At 37.3% G+C, this 23,455-nt stretch overlaps 2 protein-coding genes across 6 annotated transcripts; one reads left to right on the top strand and one right to left on the bottom strand.

Moving 5' to 3' along the window:
* Positions 1 to 208: 208 nt before the first annotated feature.
* LOC113725912 (uncharacterized) lies at positions 209 to 5,251 on the top strand. 2 transcript variants are annotated; one of them, XM_027249350.2, is made up of 5 exons: positions 213 to 663; positions 1,167 to 2,505; positions 2,898 to 3,167; positions 3,686 to 3,841; positions 4,856 to 5,251. In XM_027249350.2, the coding sequence occupies exons 1-5, from the start codon at positions 626 to 628 to the stop codon at positions 4,973 to 4,975; spliced, it is 1,923 nt and encodes a 640-aa protein (XP_027105151.1). In that variant the 5' UTR covers positions 213 to 625; the 3' UTR covers positions 4,976 to 5,251. The 2 variants fall into 2 exon arrangements, with proteins under 2 accessions (XP_071930407.1, XP_027105151.1); XM_072074306.1 differs by lacking the exons at positions 3,686 to 3,841; positions 4,856 to 5,251 and adding an exon at positions 3,304 to 3,576 and having other exon boundaries at positions 209 to 663.
* A 199-nt stretch (positions 5,252 to 5,450) lies between these two features.
* Positions 5,451 to 15,513, bottom strand: LOC113725911 (lysine-specific demethylase JMJ28-like). Of its 4 annotated transcripts, none has more exons than XM_072074304.1 (14): positions 13,973 to 15,513; positions 13,695 to 13,825; positions 12,704 to 12,806; positions 12,477 to 12,609; positions 12,337 to 12,400; positions 11,500 to 12,238; positions 10,453 to 10,782; positions 8,122 to 8,703; positions 7,967 to 8,039; positions 7,740 to 7,825; positions 7,196 to 7,315; positions 7,035 to 7,102; positions 6,048 to 6,284; positions 5,451 to 5,929 (listed from the first exon to the last, which is right to left on the bottom strand). In XM_072074304.1, exons 1-13 carry the CDS (start codon positions 14,615 to 14,617, stop codon positions 6,203 to 6,205), a joined length of 3,156 nt encoding a protein of 1,051 aa, XP_071930405.1. In that variant the 5' UTR covers positions 14,618 to 15,513; the 3' UTR covers positions 5,451 to 5,929; positions 6,048 to 6,202. The 4 variants fall into 4 exon arrangements, with proteins under 4 accessions (XP_071930405.1, XP_071930406.1, XP_027105148.2 ...); XM_072074305.1 differs by having other exon boundaries at positions 6,048 to 6,258; positions 13,973 to 15,450; XM_027249347.2 differs by having other exon boundaries at positions 5,451 to 6,284; positions 13,973 to 15,452.
* Between the last annotated feature and the right edge of the window lie 7,942 nt (positions 15,514 to 23,455).

Genomic DNA, 23,455 nt, shown 5'->3' with positions numbered 1-23,455 from the left:
GTTTGAACCGAGCGTTGACCAAGCTGTCGGCTCGCAATCAGCCGTACCTAAGGATACGTGTCCTTGTTTGTCCCCAATTCTAGCTTTAACTGAGCCGCGTCGGCGAAGTCAATTAGACCAGCACCGACCATGGGCTCGAACCCTCGGTCTTTGGTCCAACCCTGACCCAACTAATATTTCATTTTTTATTTTTAATTTCACAAAAAAACAATCGATTCTGTTTCTAGATTTACATTTGGGTTTCTTTCCTTCTAATTTCCAATGGCGTTGTTTCGCCGCCGCCCAGCTTGAATACTATTCTCGGCCTAGGTCTTACGCCCAAAAAGAAGAAAGAACCATAGCTGAGTTGTCCGAGTCAAAAAGAAACTTTCTTTCAAGTATCAACGTAGACAAGAAGATATCAAAACTAAATAAATAAATCCAGACACCTAATAATAGAAGTAATACAGAAGTGGAATATTATTGGGCAATATGTTTTTCCTTAATTCTGGGAGGGTTTAGTTTTTGTTTATGAACCGCATGGTTCAAATATATCGTCCGCCGCCGATAATCCTCCGTAGAAAATGCTCGTCGCCGATCTTAGCCTCCTCTGCCGCCGTAGCTGTAGCCGCTCCCTAGACCTCTCATGTCTTCATTCGTTTACCGTCTCTTCGCCATGTCAAGGTTCGCCCCTCCTCTTTCGCCTCCGCCTTCCAATTGTCTTCCCTTTCCCCCACTTTCTGGTTTCGTATTTGATTATTCGTTGATTATAACTAATCGGATGTGATGGGCAAAATCATTAGTTTCTATTATTTCTGAATTTTGTTGTGGATATTGCTATTGGGCCCCCAAATTACTTCAAATTTATGCTTTGCCCATGTGGAAAGTAAGAGGGGTTCTAGCATTGTATGGTGAGGTGCTCTGGTTGGTTTCTGGCCATTAGAATATGGACCTTCTGATGAGATAGGCCTTCAGGGTTTAAATTATTAGTGTTTGTAGTTCTCTAGCTTAGAATATGGATTTGATTCACTACGTATCATTCTTTTTTTGTTCCTACTCTTTGGGACAAGGTTAGCAAACCATTCAACCCAGTAATTGTTTCTCATGCTTTTTATTATGTTATAGAGCAAAATGAGAGGAATCTGGATATATTACCGCCTTTTTAAGCTCTGTTTGTGGGAATGCAGATTCTTGACGGTTAGAAGTGTTAAGAGAGGTGTGCAATCTGTACGTCAGAATCAGTCGACCATTATATACTCTGATGGGTTGCAATATGGACCACTTTTTAGACCAGGATTATATTCACAGAATTATAGACTATATTCACAGTATGGGCTTCCTGCTAGGAGACCAGTTTCATCTTCATTGTGGGGAGCTAGAAATCAGACCCATAGCGGGTTTGTCAAGAAGTTTTCAGCAGTGTCACCTGGTAGGACACTAGCACAGCGTGCCCAACTTGCTTGGAAAAGTTTTGTCCGGAGACCTTCCTGCAATACAGGAACTCCACAGCCAATCAGTCGGATTGCTCAGGCAGTTAGCTTAGCATTGAGCCGCTCTTATGTGGTTATGCCTGGAATGTTCGCCTTGGCTTTTGGAAGAAATTTAGCATGGGCACAAGCCCCTGTAGACGTGAATTTCTTTCAGCCAAGGAATACAATATACATGCGGGCTCAGGATGGGCATATTTTTGTTGTCAAAGTGGTCCTTGCTGTATTACAAGGGATTGTTTTGTTGCTTCGCGCCCTGTATCTGGCGATTTTGTTTTCACCAAGCATTTCCATGGCTCCGTTTGTGGATTATTTTGGACCTCGGTACAGGAAAGTGTGGCTTCAGCTTGTCCATCAAACGCTGGAAAGGGCAGGTCCTGCTTTCATAAAATGGGGTCAGTGGGCTGCTTCACGGCCAGATCTTTTTCCGAGAGATTTATGTGCTGAGCTTTCCAAGCTTCACACCAAAGCACCCGAACATAGCTTTGCATACACTAAAAAGACTATTGAAAGGGCTTTTGGCCGAAAGCTAACTGAAATCTTTGATGACTTTGAGGAAGTACCTGTAGCATCTGGAAGTATTGCTCAGGTGCACCGAGCTTCTTTGAAGTATCGGTATCGTGGTCGTCACACCAAGCCTATGATGGTAGCTGTGAAGGTGAGACATCCTGGAGTTGGTGAATCAATTAAAAGAGATTTTGAGATAATCAACAAAGTGGCAAAATTATCAAAATTCATTCCGGCACTAAATTGGTTGAGATTGGATGAGAGTGTTCAGCAATTTGCAGTTTTTATGATGTCTCAAGTTGATCTTGCAAGAGAAGCTGCCCATCTCAGCCGCTTCATTTATAATTTTCGCAGATGGAAGGATGTCTCTTTCCCAAAGCCTGTGTATCCACTGGTGCATCCTGCTGTGTTGGTGGAAACCTTTGAGCAAGGGGAATGTGTTTCACACTATGTTGACGAGATTGTGGGGCATGAACGACTTAAAAGTTCACTTGCTCACATTGGAACTCATGCACTACTGAAAATGCTTCTGGTAATTTTTTTTTTTTTAATATTGTCCAATCCATGTATGTTGTTACCTTTTTCTTTGGGTTCCTGTGCCCCCCTTTTGGGGGGAGGGGGGAAAGGGAAGCAAAGCAGGCTTCAATATTTTGTTGACTTTGTTGCAAGTAAAGTTTAACCATGTTGATATAGTGGGCAACGTGGTATTTGATCTATTTGTTTAAATTTGTTACAAATTTTGAATCCTATGTCACTTCCAAAAACACCCTCTTAAGTTGAATTTTAGTAAATAACACCTACCTTCCTAAAACAATGCTGAGATTGTCTGGTCACACATTTGGGGGAAGATACGAACATTTACTTAGTCTTTAACATTAAGTGTTAGTTCTCATGGCTGAGAATTTTTTCCCATGTATTTAACAGGTAGACAACTTCATTCATGCTGACATGCATCCTGGAAACATCCTTGTTAGGGAGGCTCAGACCAAGCCTTCTCGGAAGCGCCTTTTCAAGTCAAAGCCTCATGTTATTTTCGTTGATGTAGGAATGACTGCTGAGCTTTCTAAAAGTGATCGAAGTAATCTATTAGAGTTTTTCAAGGCTGTTGCTCGTCGGGATGGTCAAACAGCAGCAGAGTGCGCACTAAGATTATCAAAAAAACAGAATTGTCCCAGCCCACAGGACTTTATCCAGGTAATTCTCTTATTATGTGCCATAGGAAGTAGGAGGCTGACCTGGCACGTCAATCATCACACTCAACACTGCTATATTATTTCTTTTAGTGTTTTCTACTATATATAGCTTTTGATACCGTTTAAAATTGTGCCAGCATCTAAACTATTATGGAGAACCAAGGAGGGTTATGGACTAAAGGACCCTTCCACATTTTTCCGTCAGCATCTTACATATGATGTTTGATATTAGCGAACCTCCTTAAAGGATAGTTCCTAGTCCTGCTTTTGTGTTTCCATTTGCATTGGAAACAGACATAATCTTGGGGTTCTGGAATTCTTATCCTTTACACCTTTATCTGGTTTGTGTAGGATTATCTTCTGTAACTTTCAATTTCCTACTGGTTCATCAAATAGAAAATCAAGGAAAAGATTCTGTATTTTTGGGTCAAAGAATAGACTTTTATTGCGTAAAGCTTGTGATTAGTGATCCTCCTAATTTTAGCATAGTTATCATTCTAATCATCTGCTTTTTATTAGGAAGTGAAAGAGTCGTTTGATTTTTGGGGTACTCCAGAAGGTGATTTGGTTCATCCGGCTGATTGCATGCAGCATTTACTTGAGCAAGTTCGGCGTCATAGAGTAAACATCGATGGCAATGTGTGCACAGTCATGGTTACAACTTTGGTTCTTGAGGTATAGATTCCCTTCATGTTGGTGTGATTTATGACACATTTTGTGAAAAGATGCTTGATGGAGTGCATGCTTGTTCTTGTTGATTGGCGTCTGACAGTTGTATGCATGTCATGCCCATGCCCTCAGGTGTTGGAAGTACTCATGCTGCTTTTTTACTGAAATGTGACTAGTTGCTTGAGCAAATTTGCTGTCCTTTCCTCCACTCCAAAAACACCCTCTGCCCGAAAAGAAAATGAAAATAATTAATAAATGCTTAGAGACTTTAAAGTTTAAGGTCTTAGAGAATAATTGCTTTCAATAAGACCACTAATGCTCCTATGCTCTTAAGCGTTTGAAATCCCCTTGTAAAGATATATTATTTCTGGAAGAATTATTTCATCAATTTGTACTTTCATGTTTTGAGGCTTCGAAGAAGTTCTGCTGCTCGTTAAACTAAGAGTTAGAATGGATAACTAGAACCGCCCTGGGTATTGGGGAAAAGGATAATGTGCTTTAGGCCTAACCATTTATCCCATGCTCATTGTTGCAAGCACTGTAGTGGGCATTTTGATGATCCAGTTTGGGCCAATAAAAAAAATTATATTATGGTAAAGTTGACTTTCAATAACCCTAGTAACCTGTGAGAGCCTGTATTTTAGTTTTAAACTTTCACCACGGCCCCATAACTAGTCCATTCATATGATTATGGGCTTTTGATGTAATATCGGGTGCTGACATGGCGTTCAGCATTCAGACAACACATTTGAAAAATGTTAGCATTAAATTTGTCTCTCTTTTGAAGCTTTTGTCATATTGCGGCATTCAAATGATAATGCAGAACTTCCCAATAATTATTCACTGGCTGATATTGGTTCTGGTTTTTCTCATGTCCCTTTTTCATTCGTTTATCATTTTTATTATTGTTAAGGTAGGTTATTCTTGCGGTATGTTTCTTGCCACTGTTTTGGTGTTAGTATGAGCCTTGTAGTTTTGACTTTTTATTTTTCTTTTATGCCTTTGATTTTCTGTTTATAGGGTTGGCAGCGAAAGCTAGATCCTGATTATGATGTAATGCATACACTTCAGACGCTGCTACTCAAAGCGGACTGGGCAAAGTCACTCTCTCACACGATTGAAGGACTCATGGCTCCTTAAGGAAATCTCTAACCGCTGCTATGGTTACATAGCAATTCTTTTGATCGCATAGAACTTCAGTAATGTATACCATCTCACAGCGTACTAGTATTCTTCTTGCGTGTATCTACTTAGACCTGTTCCAACTAGACAGACTCAATCCTTTTGGGGTGCTGCGTCACAAATTTTGCAATTGGAAATTTTGTCTTTGTATTCATAAATTTTTGTTTTCAAAGATACTGCCTCGCGAGAGACACAAGATGTGAAGAAATAAATTGAATTCCTTTATTTTTTTCATATCTCTCAGCTTATCTCTTCATCTTTTTACATTCGGCAAAGATGATCTTGAACTTACTCGTGTTCTTATAATTTCCATGCCCTTTTTTTTTTTTTCCTCTAGTTTTTATGCAAGGATTTGCTCTTGAGTACCTGCAGAATGACTTGAAAGTTGAAACTACCTGCTGTACCTCAAATACGATTTACAAGCTTTATAAAATTGCGTCGGAAAATAAGCTAAATTTCATTTTGACTGAGTTTTCATTTATACTTCCAAAATTACATATTTCGAAAAAATAAAGAAAATAATCGTGGATTATGTACAATTCAATATCGGGCATCAACTCGCGGTATATTAATTGAAGATGCGGATCATTTATCTCACTCAAAAGGAGATTTTGGGAAAGAGCGCAGAACAAATTAGTCTTCTCTCAATCAAAACCTCCTTTATCACCGATTAAGCTCTCTCTCGAGTTTTGCTTATATCCCCCCATCTGCACCCATACTAAGAACACAGGCACAATTATCCTGAACCATCAGGGAATCAAATCACAGCCTCCTTTAGAGAAACGGGGCAGCCAAATGTCTCTGTGAAGCTCAAAGCTCTAGCTCTAATTGAATGTCAAATACCTCCCAGTTGATATGCAATCAACCTTTGCCTTATCAAGCTAGCGAAGCACCCCAAAAGGTTACACATAACTGCAAGTAATAAAGAAAAATTATGACGTATATGCCAACTCAAAACAGATGAAAAGAAGTAAGAAATGTAAGGCAAAGACTCAGATACGAAGTGTTTCGTTCAGCAAAGGACTACTACCACTTTACAATCTGAAAGTTTGGTGGCATAAGACCCTTGCTTAACTGTAGGCCATCAATTAACTGATGTGGTGACCTTCAGCGTTACAAGCTTTGTAGCAAGACAAGGCCATTAGTTATCAAAAAGAAAGCTCCTATCTTCGGACAAGAAGCTGCTTAAAGTATAGTTGCTACCCTTTGTACATCATCACTCAGCAAGCTTGCCACCGGTCCTGGACTCAACAGGGTCAGCAAACAACTGGAGAAGAAAAACTGTTCTTATCTAACTCCATTAGCCATTTACATGAATTAATGCCATGTTGTCCATCTAACAACCAGTAACTACAGCAATGAAGATATCTCATAATTATTCTCAGAGTTCTTGCTTTGGACCCAAAAGCCTTACTAGTCAAGAAGAATCACAGCCAGTAACCTCAATGAATGATACGTCACAGTAAGGATGACAGATATTGACTAAATACTAGACTTCGACCAATTTGGTCAGAGAAGATGCACTTGTAATCCACTACATTGAACTACTTTAAGAGGACCATAATCTACAATTAGACCATAATGTAGATCGATCTACTACTAATGGAAGTAAATTAATAATTTTTCTCTTTGTCCAAATACTCATTACATAAATTCAGACAAGAATTTTCCAGTAAACAAGAAGCTAATATTTCCTTTCACACCTCATAACCACAGCCACCAGCCCTTTACATTCAATTCTTTTCTCTTTTTATTTTATTTTATTTTTTGGGGGGTGGGGGGGGGGGTTGGGAGGAAGAGAAGGGTGAAGAATGTGTATTCACCACTCACCCAACTGAATTTAAGAACTTGAGATGGACCCCTACAATTGTCTTAATCGGACACTGAGTTGCTATCCAGTCGTTTTTTTTTTTTTTTTTGCATGTCAAATGAATGCTCAATAGCTAAGAGATAGAGGTAAAACAATAAAAGCATGACAAACTACTTGTCACGTTTTGATATTTCCAAGAAAACTTACTCTGTGCACATTAGCTTTTGGATTTCTTCAATTGCACTGCTGATTCCATATGCTGTCATCTTCCTAACCTGTAGATGTGATTCCACGTTATTTTCTTTTTCTGTTAAATGCAGCTCAAATTCTGCAGAAGTAAATTAGTAGTGAGTTTGATCCAAAGTCACCTCCAACACTTTTCCTCTGGCTCTATGGCGCAGTGGGAGAAGACGGATTTCATCAGTTAAACGAATGCATTCAGTTGTATTTTCCGGTGAGATGAAGTCTAGGACTACATTGACACATGGCTGCAGTTTAGAGGATATAGAAAACCATTCAGTTAGCAACTATGATAGCGAACCCTTAAACATCCAGGTCCAAAAACTATTACTCGAGAAGTACAATGCTTAAATACAAATTTCAAGAAGCAAAACTCTCAGTAATAATGCAATTTGGTTGAAGATTTCACAATGGAGTAACAGAGACTGTCCTTCAATGAAGTCAAGCAAACATTTTTATAACAAAGGACAACCCTAAATGTAGAATATAGAAGTTTTGTGACAGTTTTGAGCTTAATACTGATATTCAATTTTCGCTACTTCTAGAGAATGTTCTACAGGAGACAACCTTCCATGCTGGTAAAAGCAATTAAATCACAAAGGAATTATGAGCAACCATAAAAGTTTCACACTCAATCATATCTGCAACACTAGACTGAATGGTTTACGTCACCTTTAGTTTTCTAATTTGATATGGACATCCTGCTGGAATCATGATAGCTTCTCCTAGGTGTTGCTCAAAGGTCCATGGCTGAACACCTGGCAACAGTGAAAAGCAGCTCCATGATAAGGAATGTTCCATGTTTGAAGTACCATTAGTACGAATAAGAACTGCCTCGGTTACAATATTTCTTCTTCGTATGGATAGAGAGTAGCTAACGGAGAAGAAACTATGCTTACCAAATTCCTCCTTAAGCTTCATCTTGTGATATGCATCGAGGAAGAAACTTTGATCCAGAATTGGATGAACCACCTGCAATAGACACAAACAACTTAATCAAGATGCTCTTACATCCTCATCTTATTTGAGAAGCTTGAGTCTCAGAATATATTACATGTCCACCATAGCAGTATGCAGAACTTAATTCATCAGAATGCTGTCTGAGGTATTCTAGAAGTTTTGGGACGTCTTGTCTACGGAAAATGTCCCATTGAGCACCAGATGGATTGGCTGTTTGTTTCTCGCAGGAAGAACTTGAGCTCTCGATATCCCTAAAGAAAGTCTCATCATCTGAATCTTCCAATCCTTGAATGTTTCCAGAACAAAGCATTGAGGACTCAGAATCAAATTCAGACTCATTTTCAGAATCAAAGGGTATATTCCCATTTTCAAAGCATGATATTTGTCCTTTAATTGAATTGCCAGTGAAAAGAGGCACTTTCGCAATTCCATTAGGTAAGCTTAACCTTTCTTCCATCATATCTTGCAAGCCTGATTCTTGACTTTCTTCGCTGTGTAAAGATGATTTTCCTTTTACTTCGGTAGAATTACTGCTGGAAGGCAAATGACCTCGATTATTGTTCTTTCTGCTTGATTGCGAATGGTCTTGACCCTTGTACTTCTTCATCAATGTTTGAATATTTTTGAACTGTTCTCTGGTGATTGGAACATCCGTAACACATGCAAGAACATTAACCTGAAATGCAGATAGAGTTAGCTGCAAATAATTTTACAACTTCAGAAGAATCCTAACTTGATATGCAAGCTAGACTGAAAGTTGATGAGTCAAGGAGCAATTATAAGTCATATCTTAATTAGTTTCACATCCTCCTGCCAATTTATTGTGGACTGACCTAGAATTTGTTCTGACGATACCAGTACACAGCTGCAAAATTGAGGGGCACAATCTCATACATCATTTATTTGTTCCCCCCCCTCTCTCTCTCTCTCTCAAAAGATTAGATGAGAAAATTAAATACAAGCACCTCCATATATCAGTAGATGTGTTGCTTTAAATCTTTAATTAACAAAAAGCCTACTGAAACAGGATCTTTTCCTATGGCTATCCACACCAGATATCACATGCAAGTACATGAAGACCACCTTTTATCCAAAACAGTGTATGGTTCCTGGTGACTGTAAACTAAAAGTGACCGTAGAATGTTCAGTCTACTCATTTTACTGCTTAATAAAATAAGAAAACTGAAATTAAGTCTCAAGAGGTCAAACACAAATAGTCAGTAGCAACAGAAAAATCAACAAAAAATTGCAGTGATAGCCAAAACATAGACATCAATCAAGGAAGTAACCAATATTCTGGATTTGAAAGTAATGATGATGCACAAAAGAAGTGCAGGATAACAGAAAAAAATCATGTATCCACGATTTAGCAACAAGTACAGCTGCTATAGCCAAGATATTATTGCAAAAGGTGGGTCGATGTATATGCTTTCGTCTATGTGCACATGCAACAGATGGAGCAATGATGATCTCTTTATTGCAGTTGCAGGACAGCCCTCCTTTAATCCTTTATATGTTCAGACAGAGAGCTAGTAAGGCAGCAAAGCATAAAAAGACATTGTACACATTTCCTTTATCCAAGTGAAATGAACTCTTCCAATAATGAAGTTCAAAGAAGCCCAGATCCTCCTAGTAGAATATTTTCTCAACATATCCACCGTAAGAACAATGTTAATCACACATTGCTTCTTAAACACTATAACAAAGCAATGAAATTTGAGATGGGAAGAATCATATTAGACAAGGCATGCACGAGTATTTCCGCATGTTGTGCAACTACATAACACGGTCGAAATCCACTTTAACATGCACAGCACACTATCAATTGCAATTTATTTTGAACCCCAAGTATTCAGCACCAGGGAATGTTCTGCTTCCAGCAACGACTGCCTTCCGCTGTATCAGCCAATAAGTGCGTGCACTCAAGTATGCTCAGTCACCGAGAGTATATAGAATGAAAGAGAGAAGCAGATGCAAAGGTCATTTCAACTGAAAGAAATTGTATTCATGGGTATTCTAGTGTTTGCAATAATGGTTATTGTTACACTTAATATGCAAATATGGAAGGTCAGTCTGATTTCACAATTAGATAATAAGATGCTTGTAACTGAAGAAAACATGAACATGTAATAAACCAATAAATATTAGGTCACCTTATTGCAACATATCAAAAAGTGACAGAACTGCCATGACAAGTTTTCTTGAGCAGAAAATTATGACATGCACCTACCTAGCTGGTCACAACTTTAAACGACCTGTCAAGCAGTAAGCTCAATTAAAATGCTCCACAAAAGAAAAGAGGTTCCCACAATGAAACCTAATTGCAGCAAGTTAAATTGCATACTCACAAGAATTGTACTGACCGTGAAGGCAAATAAATTCAAATGTAAAAGAACTTTGAACGTGCACAAAAATATTAATTTACCACATCATTTGAGTCAAAGCAGAGTTTTGTCAAAAAATCAGCATTCATGAAGTCCTCCAGACCACCACATGAAATATGAATACAAGGACCAATTTCAGGTTTCGCCGCTTCTTCTGGCAACTTGAGTGCTATATTCAGATGGCCAGAAATTGGATTTAGATACTCCTGAAGCGGTAAAACATGCAAGATCTCAGCATAATGAGAAGGGAATTGCTCTTGAAATACGCTAGAAGAAAGCCAGGCTTTAATTTTCAGGGTCTGATGCTGCACATTTAAATGTGTGCCATCCACCATTGACCCCATGAATATCTGTTTGGCAGAAGTTTCTACCTGGAAAAGAAAATATGACTGAGACAGAGATAGAAAAAGATTCAACTACAAAGATACAGTAACAGAAGAGATTCAACTAGCACCAGAAGAAAGTGGGATGCATGAGACAGACATAAGAAGATCCAAATGCATGCAATAGGTCTTTCTCCTACATAGTTTGACAGAATACTTTGGCAACAAACTTGAACATTTCTCATTTCTACTTGTCCAGCAGCTTGCTTTACAAACATCAAAGCAGCATTAGAAAACCTACCCTTGCAAGCCCAATTTTGCACAGAAACCAGAAGTGGAAAAGACAACGAAAAGAAAAAACAAAGAAATTAGAAGAAAGAACAACAGCAGTCCTCACCTAATAACATAGACAAATGTGATTGTGACATATGCAGTAATTTATGATATGAGGATTGTTTATCCTATGTGAAATGCCTCACTAGATCTAAGGACAATGGCAAATTGTCTAACATACAAAATTGACTTTGCCATGCTGGTAATCAGATCTTATATCTTTTCAAAATCATGCAGCCACAATTTATTTATAATTTATTTGGGCGTCACATAACTAGTTGTTCCACCTGCTGACAATCAATAACATCTTCACAGCATACTTAACTTTCAATGGTAAAACTGAAATGTAAATTATTGTTAAGCTGCAACAACAGTTGTAATGAAGTTCACTAGATGTCTGTTATGTAAAGAGGGAGAAACTCAAACACTGACCTCACACCAGTCCAAGCAAGTAGCTCCATCAATCACTTCCTTCTTATTTTGAGACTTAGAAATTGTTCTTTCAAGGTAAGTGGAGAACATCACAACTGGATCCCAGTTCAGAACTGATGTTCTTCGAATAACATTTCGCACTATAACAGGATGACCTTTAGCCCAGTGCAGCTGGAAATGTCCAAGTTTCTCTTTGTTTAAATCACTTAAAGTGGGATAATAGATGAAATTATCATTGGATTCTACTCTCTTAGCCAACTTTTGCAGTGGCTGAATTTCAACTTTGTCCTCAGTTCCCTTGCACAATGAGTCACAAGAACACACAACTGCAGTTTCTGGAAAGTCATGGCACTGAAGCACCTCTTCTGCTCCTGCTTCCAGCTCTTTCATCCACCTTAAGGGAAAAATGCATCTTAAATCAAGGTTTCTCTCACCACATCCACCAAAATCCACTGGAGGACAAAATACGCTACCATCAGAACAAGCTTTCAAGCTCTTCAGTGACATCGGAGACAAAAGGGGCGCCTTGCAAGAACTTATGCAAGAAGTGCTAATGTGATTTATCTTCAATCGCAGCTCACCAGCAGACCGATGAATTTCCCTACCATTGCAACCTTTGGAACAAAATTTCTCATATAAATTTCCTCGACAAAATTCCCAGCAACAACTTAAGCAGAGATTATACGAGCAGTTCGCACAGCTTCTATGGTAATCCACAATTGAAGTTCTGCAATTGTTGCTGATCCAGGATTGAAAACACCACATAAAAAACACGCAGCAGGACAGTTGTATACATTCTTCAACAGCATTAAAACATTTCAGCATTTCAGAACTCACCAGCGACATAACTTCTTGTTTCCCATCTCTGACTGCTGAATCTGGATATTGGATGGTACTTCTCCTGTTACACGTGAAACTTGAAACAGGGTGCTCGATGCCTCAATTACAACTTGATTTCTACCAATTACTGTATGTACCTGTAATCATGGCCTCCATCTCAAGCTCCATGTTCTGTTCTCGGTTAATTTGTTTGAGAACAGGAAGAAGCAAGGAAATGAGATAATGAAGTAGTTGGATTTTCGCAATTTTCCTTTTATCCCTATAAAACTCCTGCAAATAGATTGCAGAAAGGTAGAAGCTTGAGTAGTCAAAAAGTACATATATGGATGTGCTAATTCATACTTTAAAATCTCATATACCAAACCTTATGACTCATTTCCTTCCATCGACGTTTTAGGCAGATCATACAGCTACAAGTTTCACGACAAACAGGGCACGCCACCTTAATCTCTTTCTTCTCCAAGTATCTGATCACAGTCAGATGCCATAGCTTTCAGTTTGGCTCCGGTTTTAATTAGAAACATGTAGACTAATTTAAGAATGAAAAATGTACACCATTTAATGTGAGAAATAAAATCCAGACCAGCATTACCTGTCCGGTTCAAATGTGATTATTACACAGCTGTTCAAATCTAGAATAATACACATTCTCATGTATGCTTCTGGAACAGAATATATTGCAACTCTAAAAGAATGACACAGTTTAACCATCAGCAAACTTCTCACTAGACCAGACATCAGTTACTCTTTCTGTCAGAAACAGAAGTCCATTTCTAACCACACAGTTCCAATTTTGAAAACTAAAACTATTAATTGCTCCATATTTCTTTTTCCTAAATGCTGTTTACAATTGAGATTGAGTTAACAATAAAAAATGTAGGGACCAAACAGCCCCTCATCTTATTGTGAATTTGTTAGTTTAGCGATCATCGCATACTTGGGAAAGAGAACCCAGACAGGTTTAGATTTAGGATAAACAAGGTTCTAATTCTTTTAATATACTGGTTCGTAATATCTAAATCTGATCACCTTCTTACACTCTATCCAATTATTCGTCCATTTTAATCCTAGCAAATCTACCAATTAAACATTACTTGCATCCAAATAGACACTTTTTTTTTTTTGAATGGGCTATAATTTTTGCATTTTCTAAAGTAGCTTAACCAGTTAAATAAGGTAATCCATTAATTACACATCCAACTCCAAGTCACTCTGACTTTTGTCCATAGAACTTCTATTTCAAGAACATGCATGCTGATCAACAAAAATGCAAGAGAAAACAAAATAACAATTACGTAAATATATCAACATAAACAACTGCAGTATGCAAATAAGGCAAGAGAGAAAATAAGTACCTTTCCTTAACACAATCCCAACAAAAGAGTTGCTTCCTACATTTCAAACACTTGATCAAATTACAACCAATACTCCTCCTACACCAATGGCATTTCTTCACTCTCCTCAAATCATTCACAGATGGTACAACCTTTTTCCACGGAGCCAAAAAGTTCCACAAGAAAATCAATAGCCATAAAAGAAGAATAAAAGTACACCAATTCAACTGAAAATGAACCAAAAACAAATGACTAAACAAGATAAGCGATTTAAGATCCTGAATGTCAACTGCAACAACCTGCATTGTACTCAATGGTACGGGTTCAATATTCTTGGACCGAAAACTCCTCTGTGTGTTCCATCCCGAGCACGAATTTTCTCCAATTTTCACATCAACAGCATCATGGCCACCAGCATTGTCGGAATTCTTCTGCGAAATCGCCATTATGCCATTTGGCAACTCGCGAGTCAACTCAGTCTCCCCACTCCACTCATTCTCCTTCTCCTCCTCCTCCTCATTCTTCTTCTTCAACCTTTTCTTCTCTACTTGCCTCTTCAAGAACTCCCTGATCAACTCCAAATGCAAATCACCTCTCTTCAATTTCATCCTCCTCAACGCCTCATCCAAAACCTCAGAAACGCACCGTTTCTTCTGCTTCTTCTTCACGGCAGCCGCCAACGCCATTTTCACTATCCTCCTGGACGATGATCTTGACGAACAAGCCCTGATTTTCTCCCCATCTTTCTTACTAATTTTCTTGCTTTTCCTCTCCAATTTCAGCGACTCCGGAACTTTCTGCTTCAGCTGCCTTCTCCGGCCCTGGAGATAGTGAATATGACAGAGCTTTTTCCCTTCTACTACTTTCCGAGTACACCTCCATTGCCGACCGTCCGTTCTCCGGCACCGGATTTCGTCCGGCGGAATATCCTCCTTTTTAGCCATTCACAGAAAAAAAAAAGCAGAGCTTTCACAGAATTAGGGTTTTAGGTGGATTCTGTGGTTATCAGTGCGTGAAGTGCGTGTGGTAGTGGTAATTAACTAATTAATAGCGGGGCGAAGTGACGAAGAGAGAGTCCTGCGGTGGGTTGGAGACTGTTTGGGAAAAAACTTTTTCAGAGGTGGGAATCTAAGGGGGACTCGGCTCTGGACTCTGGACACTGGACTCTGCTGCCACCAATCAATTAATTGGACTGTCAATCTTTATTATTCTCATCATTTTATCCGTATTTTTCTACACCAGCTTTATCCTCCTGTATCTTTAATCTGGTATACAAGCATGAGTGGGGGCCATTGTGGGAGTTTTTAATACGACATTTTCTTGGAAATGTCATGTGTCATTTTGTGTCTGTTGAATTTTGATCCTTATCAGACAATGAATGCAGTACAGTGATTGAGAGAGGATATTCAAGATTGTGATTGACACTAATTTTTTTGGCTGATGATCAATTTGGGTTTTTGGAGTTGTTTTGATGATTGGTGGTGGAATTGTTGGATGATCAAAAGAGGGATGATGGCTGATGATATGTGAAGGGTGAGTCTGGCCAGTAGTTCAAGAATTGGAAACAGATATGACATCTTGAAAAGTGGCAAAGAATGTGGTTCTCTTTTTTCAATAAGAGTTCCTGTTTTCTAGGCATAGCTTGGTTTTTGTCAAAAAGATGGATATTGTTTCTGAGAGTGGAAATCTGTTGAGAAAATTGGGGGCTTTTCTTTTCTGAAGGGAGGGAAGATTTCTAAGTCCTTTCAAATTGGCAGGTTTCTCAGTCATGATTTTCAGGATCAGATGAGGGAACTGCACAGAAGCTAGTAGATTGCTAGTAGCATGTCTGCTGCATTTTGCAGTAATTGTGCAAAGGTAGTAGATTGCTAGTAGTAGTTGGCTGGATTTTGCAGCAATTGTGCATTTTGGGCTGTGGCCAGTCTGCAAGATTTCGAAATGTCACTTACTATACGTGTCTGATAATGTGTATTTTGCTGTCAAATTTGCATGGTTGGTACTCTGCATTATGACGCATGATGCTCATTATCAACATGATATGTAGTCTTCTGGACCATGACATGCGCCCAATGGATAAACAATTAATTAGCCTAATTTTTTGCCTCTGTTACATTCGATCAGCTTCCAATTTTAATGTCTAGGCAGGAGTCTGTCTATCGCAAAAGCCAAATAAGCCTCTGGTACTCGTAATGGCTTGCCAATGCAAGACACAGTAGTATTTACAGGGAGGGCCTCACGCATGCAAAAAAAATGGATATTTCTGCTGAATGCTCTGAAATTAAAAAGGGAAGAAGCATAGAGTATATGAAAGATGGTCGATTTTAGGATTTCGTAGTTCTTTTCATGATTGATGGTGAAAAGCTTGGATTTGATCGAAAAAGGGATGATGAAATGTGGGAGCAACTTTGAAAAGTAGTTGGTGAAAATAGGAAAAAAACAGGATTTTGAGGTAAATGATTGTGTTTAGACAAGCATTCCTTGCTCGGAGTTTACTAGGAGGCATATCATATCAGTTCTATTTCTGAAAAGGTGATTTAGGTTCTTGAAGATGGATTGGATGGTAATTCGAAGGTGGCGTTGCACCTGTGAAAGTAGAAAAAAATACTACTACTACTACTTGTCAAATATGGTGAAGTGTCAGTTGATTACTGAATCATGATTTTCGTTGCAAAGATCAGAAAGAAACTGCCCAAGAACTAGCAAATATATTGCTGGTAGAAATAGTTAGCTTGGCCGCAGTTTTGCAGTAAATTAGTGCCATCGGATGGGGAAAATTAGAAGTATACATCAGAATCATCAATGTCCAATACACTATTTCGCTTCAAATTGCATTTTGAGCTGGAGCAGTATCTTTTTTTCTTTTTTTCTTTTTTTTAATTTTAAAAAGAGGCCTCTTGTGGGTGGGTACCGAGCTGTCTGTTATACTATTCAGTAATTTAGTGCCTCTTTGGTTTTCAATTGCAAAACTATTCAGCAGGTATACATGAATCTTCAAGCATGCGGATGTAAAGTCCTAGCTGAAACTACTGATGTGATGAGATCCCATTTGGCAGCACAGGCTTTTTGATGCAAATCCCATTTGGCTTTTGAATTGTCACGGACCCTGAAACCTAAATACACAACCTGATTGTGCAAGAGATTGGAGTCAGATCAAAATTATAAGTAGCACTAGAAGAATGATTCAAATTTTACAGGAGAAATGGTCCAAGCTGTGCCCCTACATTATGCTTTTATATAACTGATCCTCTTGCCTTCTTGTCTGAAATCAGCATTGGCCAAGCTGGCTTGGTTACTGAGGAAACCGGCCAGTAACTAGGCCAAGCTGGTTTGATGACCAGGTGCGTGTCTGAGATTACAAAAACACTTCCATTTAAGCTTTTGATTCTAACAATGTCAGTAAAAGATTTGCCAGCGATATGATGGACTATATCATCAGTACTAAACAGATCAATTACTCCACCAGTTAAATTGATCATGTACTGAATATTGAATAAAGGAACAGATACAATTGAACAATCCATTCCATCCATCCATGCATGCACGAGTATTGACTATCAGGATCTTCTAGTCTTGACTATATACCCCACCCACCTGATGCCTCTTTTCCTTCTCAACTCCAGTGATAATTCATCAAATATATACATACATATTTGAATTTCTTCACATGCATGCATAAATGCCCCGAAACTACAAACGGGGGTTGCCATGAACAGGTTTACACATGCAAATTTCCGTCTGGCTAACCCTAGGCCTGCATGAAGATTCAAATCCGATCACCTATATATTGTACTAGAGACAAAAAATTATGCTAGCCAATCTTCTTCTTTTTTTTTTTTTTTGTGTTTCCCTTTTAAGGCTAATTAATCTTGTAAATGCAAGAAGGACAATCCGAATTATGAGCCAAAAAAAAAAAAGAAGAAGATGCCTGGATGATAAATTAGAATTCAGAATTTTATGTGTATAGTAGATGCTCGGGTTCATTCTACTTGCTTTTATATATCCCGTGTATCAAGATAAGTTGTACTACTATGTTTTGCTTACTGATCATCATCATCAGCTGAAATCTACGAGGGGAAAACAAAATGGACAAAAGGCAAAAGATAGGTTGAAAACTTGCAGTTATATAACCAGACAGACAAGTGTTCCACCCACAAAAAAAAACGTAAAAGCAAGCTTCGACAGCTTCAGTAGGATCGTGGATGTTTTAAAGCTGGTTGCATGACGAGGTTAATATATGTATCTGAGATGACAAACTGAATCGACAGAAAAATCCATTCTTTAATTTCTTTCATCTCTTGTGTCAGCAATTTTCCAGTGTCGCGCTATTTATGAAAAACTAGGTCCAAATTACCGAAAAATGGACCCAAAAAAGCAATAATATCACATTAAATTAAACAAAGTAAAACCCAATATAAAAAAATGTTCAATGTTCGAAATCCGTGGCATATATATATATATATATATATATATATATATATATATATATATATATAGCATGGCCATCTTTGTAGGACATCTTGTTCCCATTATAGAGTACTACACGGAAACCAGCACCATTGCTAACCTACTATTATATATGTGATGAGCTGTTGAAGCTTGCGTTATAGCAAACACCTGCAGATTGCAACAGAAAAATTCCTGAGGATGGAACAAATTAAATTGGTCCCCGAGGAAGCAAGCATTATTTATATGCAGTAAATTTAAAAAAAAAAAAAAGAAAAAGAAAAGAAGGTATGCGTACGTGAGGCTCGTTATCGATCTGTACAGTGACTGTCATATTGGATATTTAGCCGTAGAATATATAATAAATATCAAGAAAACAATCACTAGAATATAACAGTTCTGAAATAAAAACGAGCATTATTTCCTCCAGTACGTTCCTTCAAAGCATGAAAGGGTAGCATCAACTATACAGGGATTATATTCTCTAGTAATTACTTTCTTATGCCAGATTTGAGAAAATTGTAGTATACAACTATTATAGACTGAGGCAAGGAAACCAGAAACCCTTACGACCGATGGATGCTCATATGGAGGGTCTATTAATTGCGAAATGAATACTACACGGGAAAGACTCTGAGTAAAGGCCTAAAGGGACCCCGGAAACTGGAAAGTACAGGATAACATCGAGGTCGATGACCAAGAAACCCTAACAGTCTATCAATGATGGAGCCAGGGGGCTTTGAAAATTTTAATTCATAATATGTAAATATGTGTGTAAAATAAAATTGGCCCCCCCTAAATTTTTACAATTTTAGTTTATATTATCAGAGTTGATATATATATATATATATATATATATATATATATATATATGAATTAGTCATCTTTGAATTAATTTTTTTCTTCAAAAAAAGTTATTTATTTTTATTGTACTAATTATTCAAAAATTAAACATATCATTTGATGTTCCACAGTAAATTGACCCAATGTGATGTATTAGAATAAAAAGACCCAATTTATAATTGTTAAAAGCAAGAACTAGTACGTCTAAGAATAGAACTTCAACATTTTGAGCTTGACAATCCAAATCATCCAGAATTGCAAGAATTATCTGGTATTCATGAGTTATGTCAAGATTTGGTGAAAACAAGAAAATCAGTGATATATCCTCTTATTGACATATTGATTAGACTTGTTATTACTCTTCCTATATCAACTGCAACTACATAGCGGGCATTTTCAATTATGAAAATAATCAAAACAAAACTCCGAAACAAGATGGAAGATAATTTCTTGAATGATTGTCTAATTGTGTATATAGAAAATGAAGTTGCTGAAAAATTTAGCAGTTATTCAATCATAGATGAATTTAATTCTATGAAAGAGCGTAGAGCTCAATTTACTTCTAAAAAAAGATGTTGAAATTACAAATTATGTTAACATAACTTTTATCTTTTTTCAATTGAAAATAGTTACATTTATATTACATAGTTATATATATATATATATATTGCATAGGTGACATATTGGAGAGCATCTTCTCATAATGTGCAAATTGGATGGTTTGTAATGTTATAAGATATTTAATCAAAAGTTATCTTTTTTGTTAATTTTTGTTATGACTATACCGCATATTTATGAATGGACATACCTTTATAATTAAATTTAATATTTGATATTTTTAGATGTCATATATTTAAATAGAAGAAAATTATTTTGAACATAATATATTAAAATAATTTTATTAGAAAAAAATTTTGGCCCCCCTCCTAAAAAAATCTCGGCTCCGTCACTGCATGCATGTGTGTGTATGTATGCATGCATGTATGTGTATATATATATATATATATATATATATATATATATATATATATAGACACAGAAAGAAATACTCTATCATAAGCACAAATGTAAATTGAAGAGACATCCCTAAGCACAATTGTAAACTCACGTTTATTCCATGGGGGCTAACAGGAAATAAGACTCTTCTCTCCATCATAAGCAAAGTCCTTACCAAGTATAATTTAGTGTCATTGGTCTCCAGTACAGTATGTCTATATTCGTCTCGTGAATGATCAAGGAAATTTTTTTTTTTGTTAAACCTTGTAAAACTCATGCTTTGTTTATTTGCCAGCCGGTATGCACATTATCAAAGGCAAGTCGAAAGATTATTGTGATTTTGAAAGTTACAAACTCTTGTGAATCGCTAATTTTCTCAACCCATTGTTAGTCTATCACCTTATCCTCAAAATATTGGTATTTCATTCTCTGAATTTTAAACATCCATACGAATATGCAAAATCTATTTACAACATTTGTAATGCTACTATATTCGAATTTCAATTACATAAATTTTATCATAGTACAAGTGGTTACTTTTTCTGAGACTAATAATTTTTAAATCCTTAAATTGCTAACAAAAGAAATTGAAACGATATTATATACCATGTCATTGGTAAAGTAATTTAAGGATATGGGTATTAATTATTTGAACTAATTTTTTATAAATCAACAATCAGTGTAGTAATTTTTTACACTAACAGCTTTGAATGTTTGACACATATGCATGATTTAAATTTCAAAATTGAATTCGAGTTATGTGGCATGATTTAAACTTGCTAATATTAAAAAAATATAGACACTGATATCATATAAAATTTTATCTTATTTATTTTACATAAACAAGCAATTAATATTTCAAAACTGAGTTAATGAATACCACCTTACACTCTACAGCCAAATGTTATAAAGGCTTTTATTCTTACCAATTTCAAAGGTCGAAATCGACACTAATTAGGTCCTGTTTGATAATCCAATTCAGCACTTAAATTTAATGAATTTAGATCTTAATATGTTTAGACGTGTCTGATAACTAAAAATTGAACATATGAATTAATTAAGTGGTACTGAATTTTTTAGGCAAAATTTACTCCCAAAAATAAGTGATAAGTTATTCACTTATCACTGAATGTAAAACACACTTAAATGTATCTGGTTTAATACTTATCAATTCAATAATTTAATGGATTCAAACTTCATATTTCAGTTTCATCAAAATTGAATGGATTCAAATTTCAGTTTTATCGAACGCACTTAAGTCTTCAACGTCTGACCCCAACAGTAACTTCTAAAGGATGAAATTTGGATTTCATAAAAAGTCCACGCCTTCAATTGTCAATGACCAAAGGCGGGGTTTTCCGTTAATTCTACTCCTCGTGTCTTGAATAGGCATGTAACGTGCTGCGGGGGCGCCTTCAAATGGTCTGCTGCGCTGGACTAGCTGTTTAGCCAAAACATCAGAGGCAGCTTTAACATACATAGACTGAAGTTACTGAAATTTCTGGATCTGTTTGGTGCAGACTCCATTTTTTAGTTCACATTGATGAAGGAAATGGAAGACCAGACAACAAAAACTATCCTCGGCCCTTATCCACCGAATCTTACAAACAAAAGATGCAATAAGTATAACGCAGGGTATGTTATCAGTCAACCTGAGAGCAAGATGTCAATATCTGTGTGACTTGGTGAGTACAGGCTAATATTGATCAGAACCTAGATATGGTCGAACCTTTTTTTTTTTTTTTTTTTTTTTCTGGGAAGAAGAAGAAAGGTATTGGTCACAACTATTAAAGCTTCTCAATATCTAAATGAAGTATCACTATTACACTAATTAGTAATTTACATCATCTTTTGCATGCCATCCAAACTAAGCAGAAAAACTCAAACTTGAGATTGAGTACGATAGAAACCTTGAACAATCTTAGCTTAGACCCTAGGCGAAGTCAAAATTCTTTTGTCTTAGGTTGGTCAGTTTACATTTGAAAGAACAAAAAGTTGTAATAAGATTTCTCTTTTTTTTTTTTTTACCAATTTGGCAAATTTTAATTTCTAAAAGGACTTCACTAGAACTTTTAGAATAATAGAGGGTAAAAACACGATTTTTATTTTCTTCAGGGCAACCGTGCAAGTTCAATCCAATCATCCACAGCTCCAACGTTACTTGTTTGGTTCAACAAGGCTCTGTCAGGATGCAGAAGTTAAGCCATCATGCGGCATCGTTTTGTAACTAATCAAACAAATCAGTAGGGAGAGGGATAAGTGCAACGGTGGCGTTTCATGCGTATCAATTCAGTTTATCAATTCAGTTAGGATTAGTTAGAGTCGGTTAACCACACTTATTTGTACGTAAACATTCAACAGAATTGGCAGGCAAGAAGAATCGCAGAATCTCATTCTTTTCATTCTTTCTCTCACTAATTCTGATTCTCTCTCTTTTCTACTCTGTTTTCTCTCTTTCTTTCCCCAAATTCGAGTGTAGAATCCCTAATGCTGAATCCAGGATCCTGACATTTGGTATCAGAGCAGGACGGATCCTTGGAGGAAGTAGAATTCCATGGCAGAAAGCACCAGGTTCAAAACCTTGGAGGAACAAATCAAGAAGCAAGATCTCAAGCTCCAGGAAGTAATGGAAGGATTGCAAGCCTCGCAGGCACAACAGATGCGAATGAGGGAGGAATTTCGAACGGAATTGGAAGGGAGCAACCTGAGGATGGAAGGTTTGGTAGCAGAAATGAAGCAAGAACTCAGCACCTTTATGAAGGCACTGGTGAACAAGGAGAAGGCGGCATTAGAGGAAGACAGGTTGAGAATCGAGCAAACACCGCTGTTGCCAACTCCACCAATGAATCAGAGGCTACCAGTAGGGGCTGATAACATCAGGATGACCAGGAAAGAGGTAGGTAGGTTCTTAGCCCCTAATCCTCCAAAAATTGACTTGCCTATGTTCAGTGGGGAGAATCCGAGGGAATGGATTAGAAAATGCAACAAGTATTGTTTAAACTATCAAATTCCTGAAGATCATAAAATGGAAGTTATAGAAATGTACTTAGAGGGAAGGGCAGATAACTGGTTTCAAGGAGTAAAACTGGAGAAACCAGGTCTAGTATGGGGCAACTTCGTAGAACTGTTGTACAAAAGGTTTGACAACAGATGTGGCAGGGATGTGGTAGAAGAATTTAATAAACTGCAACAATCAGGACAGGTGGAGGAATACCAGGAAAAGTTTGAAGAGCTCAAGACCCTTATGATGCTTAAGAATCCCTATCTAGGCGAGGAATACTTTGTATCTAGCTTCATCAGTGGACTCAAGAATGAGATCAGGACAATGGTGAAAATGTTGAAACCTGCAACGTTGTCCGAAGCCCTTGAGATGGCTGTATTACAAGAAGATGCGTTGAAACTCCAGGCCAGAAGCTGGAAAACTGCACCTGAAGGCAGGTTTGGAATTTCTAGGAGTCCTTCCCAACAACAGAGCCATAGTCCTCACTATAAAGTTCCTT

The sequence above is a fragment of the Coffea arabica genome, chromosome 2c (genome assembly GCF_036785885.1).
Source record: "Coffea arabica cultivar ET-39 chromosome 2c, Coffea Arabica ET-39 HiFi, whole genome shotgun sequence".
In the NCBI taxonomy this organism is placed as follows: domain Eukaryota; kingdom Viridiplantae; phylum Streptophyta; class Magnoliopsida; order Gentianales; family Rubiaceae; genus Coffea; species Coffea arabica.
The sequence above is the reverse complement of the archived record's forward strand: the minus strand, read 5'-3'. Positions and strand labels throughout refer to the sequence as shown.

What these genes read in the sequence shown, in the direction of transcription:
- LOC113725912 (XM_027249350.2), top strand. Translation starts at nt 626, where the DNA reads ATGTCTTCATTCGTTTACCGTCTCTTCGCCATGTCAAG. An exon ending in GCCCACAGGACTTTATCCAG is followed by an intron (nt 3,168 to 3,685) that starts GTAATTCTCTTA and finishes GCTTTTTATTAG; the next exon opens with GAAGTGAAAGAGTCGTTTGA. An exon ending in TTACAACTTTGGTTCTTGAG is followed by an intron (nt 3,842 to 4,855) that starts GTATAGATTCCC and finishes TTCTGTTTATAG; the next exon opens with GGTTGGCAGCGAAAGCTAGA.
- LOC113725911 (XM_072074304.1), bottom strand. Translation starts at nt 14,617, where the DNA reads ATGGCTAAAAAGGAGGATATTCCGCCGGACGAAATCCGGTGCCGGAGA. An exon ending in CTTGCTTGGACTGGTGTGAG is followed by an intron (nt 10,783 to 11,499) that starts GTCAGTGTTTGA and finishes TTTCTTTTCCAG; the next exon opens with GTAGAAACTTCTGCCAAACA. An exon ending in CATACTGCTATGGTGGACAT is followed by an intron (nt 8,040 to 8,121) that starts GTAATATATTCT and finishes TGTCTATTGCAG; the next exon opens with GTGGTTCATCCAATTCTGGA.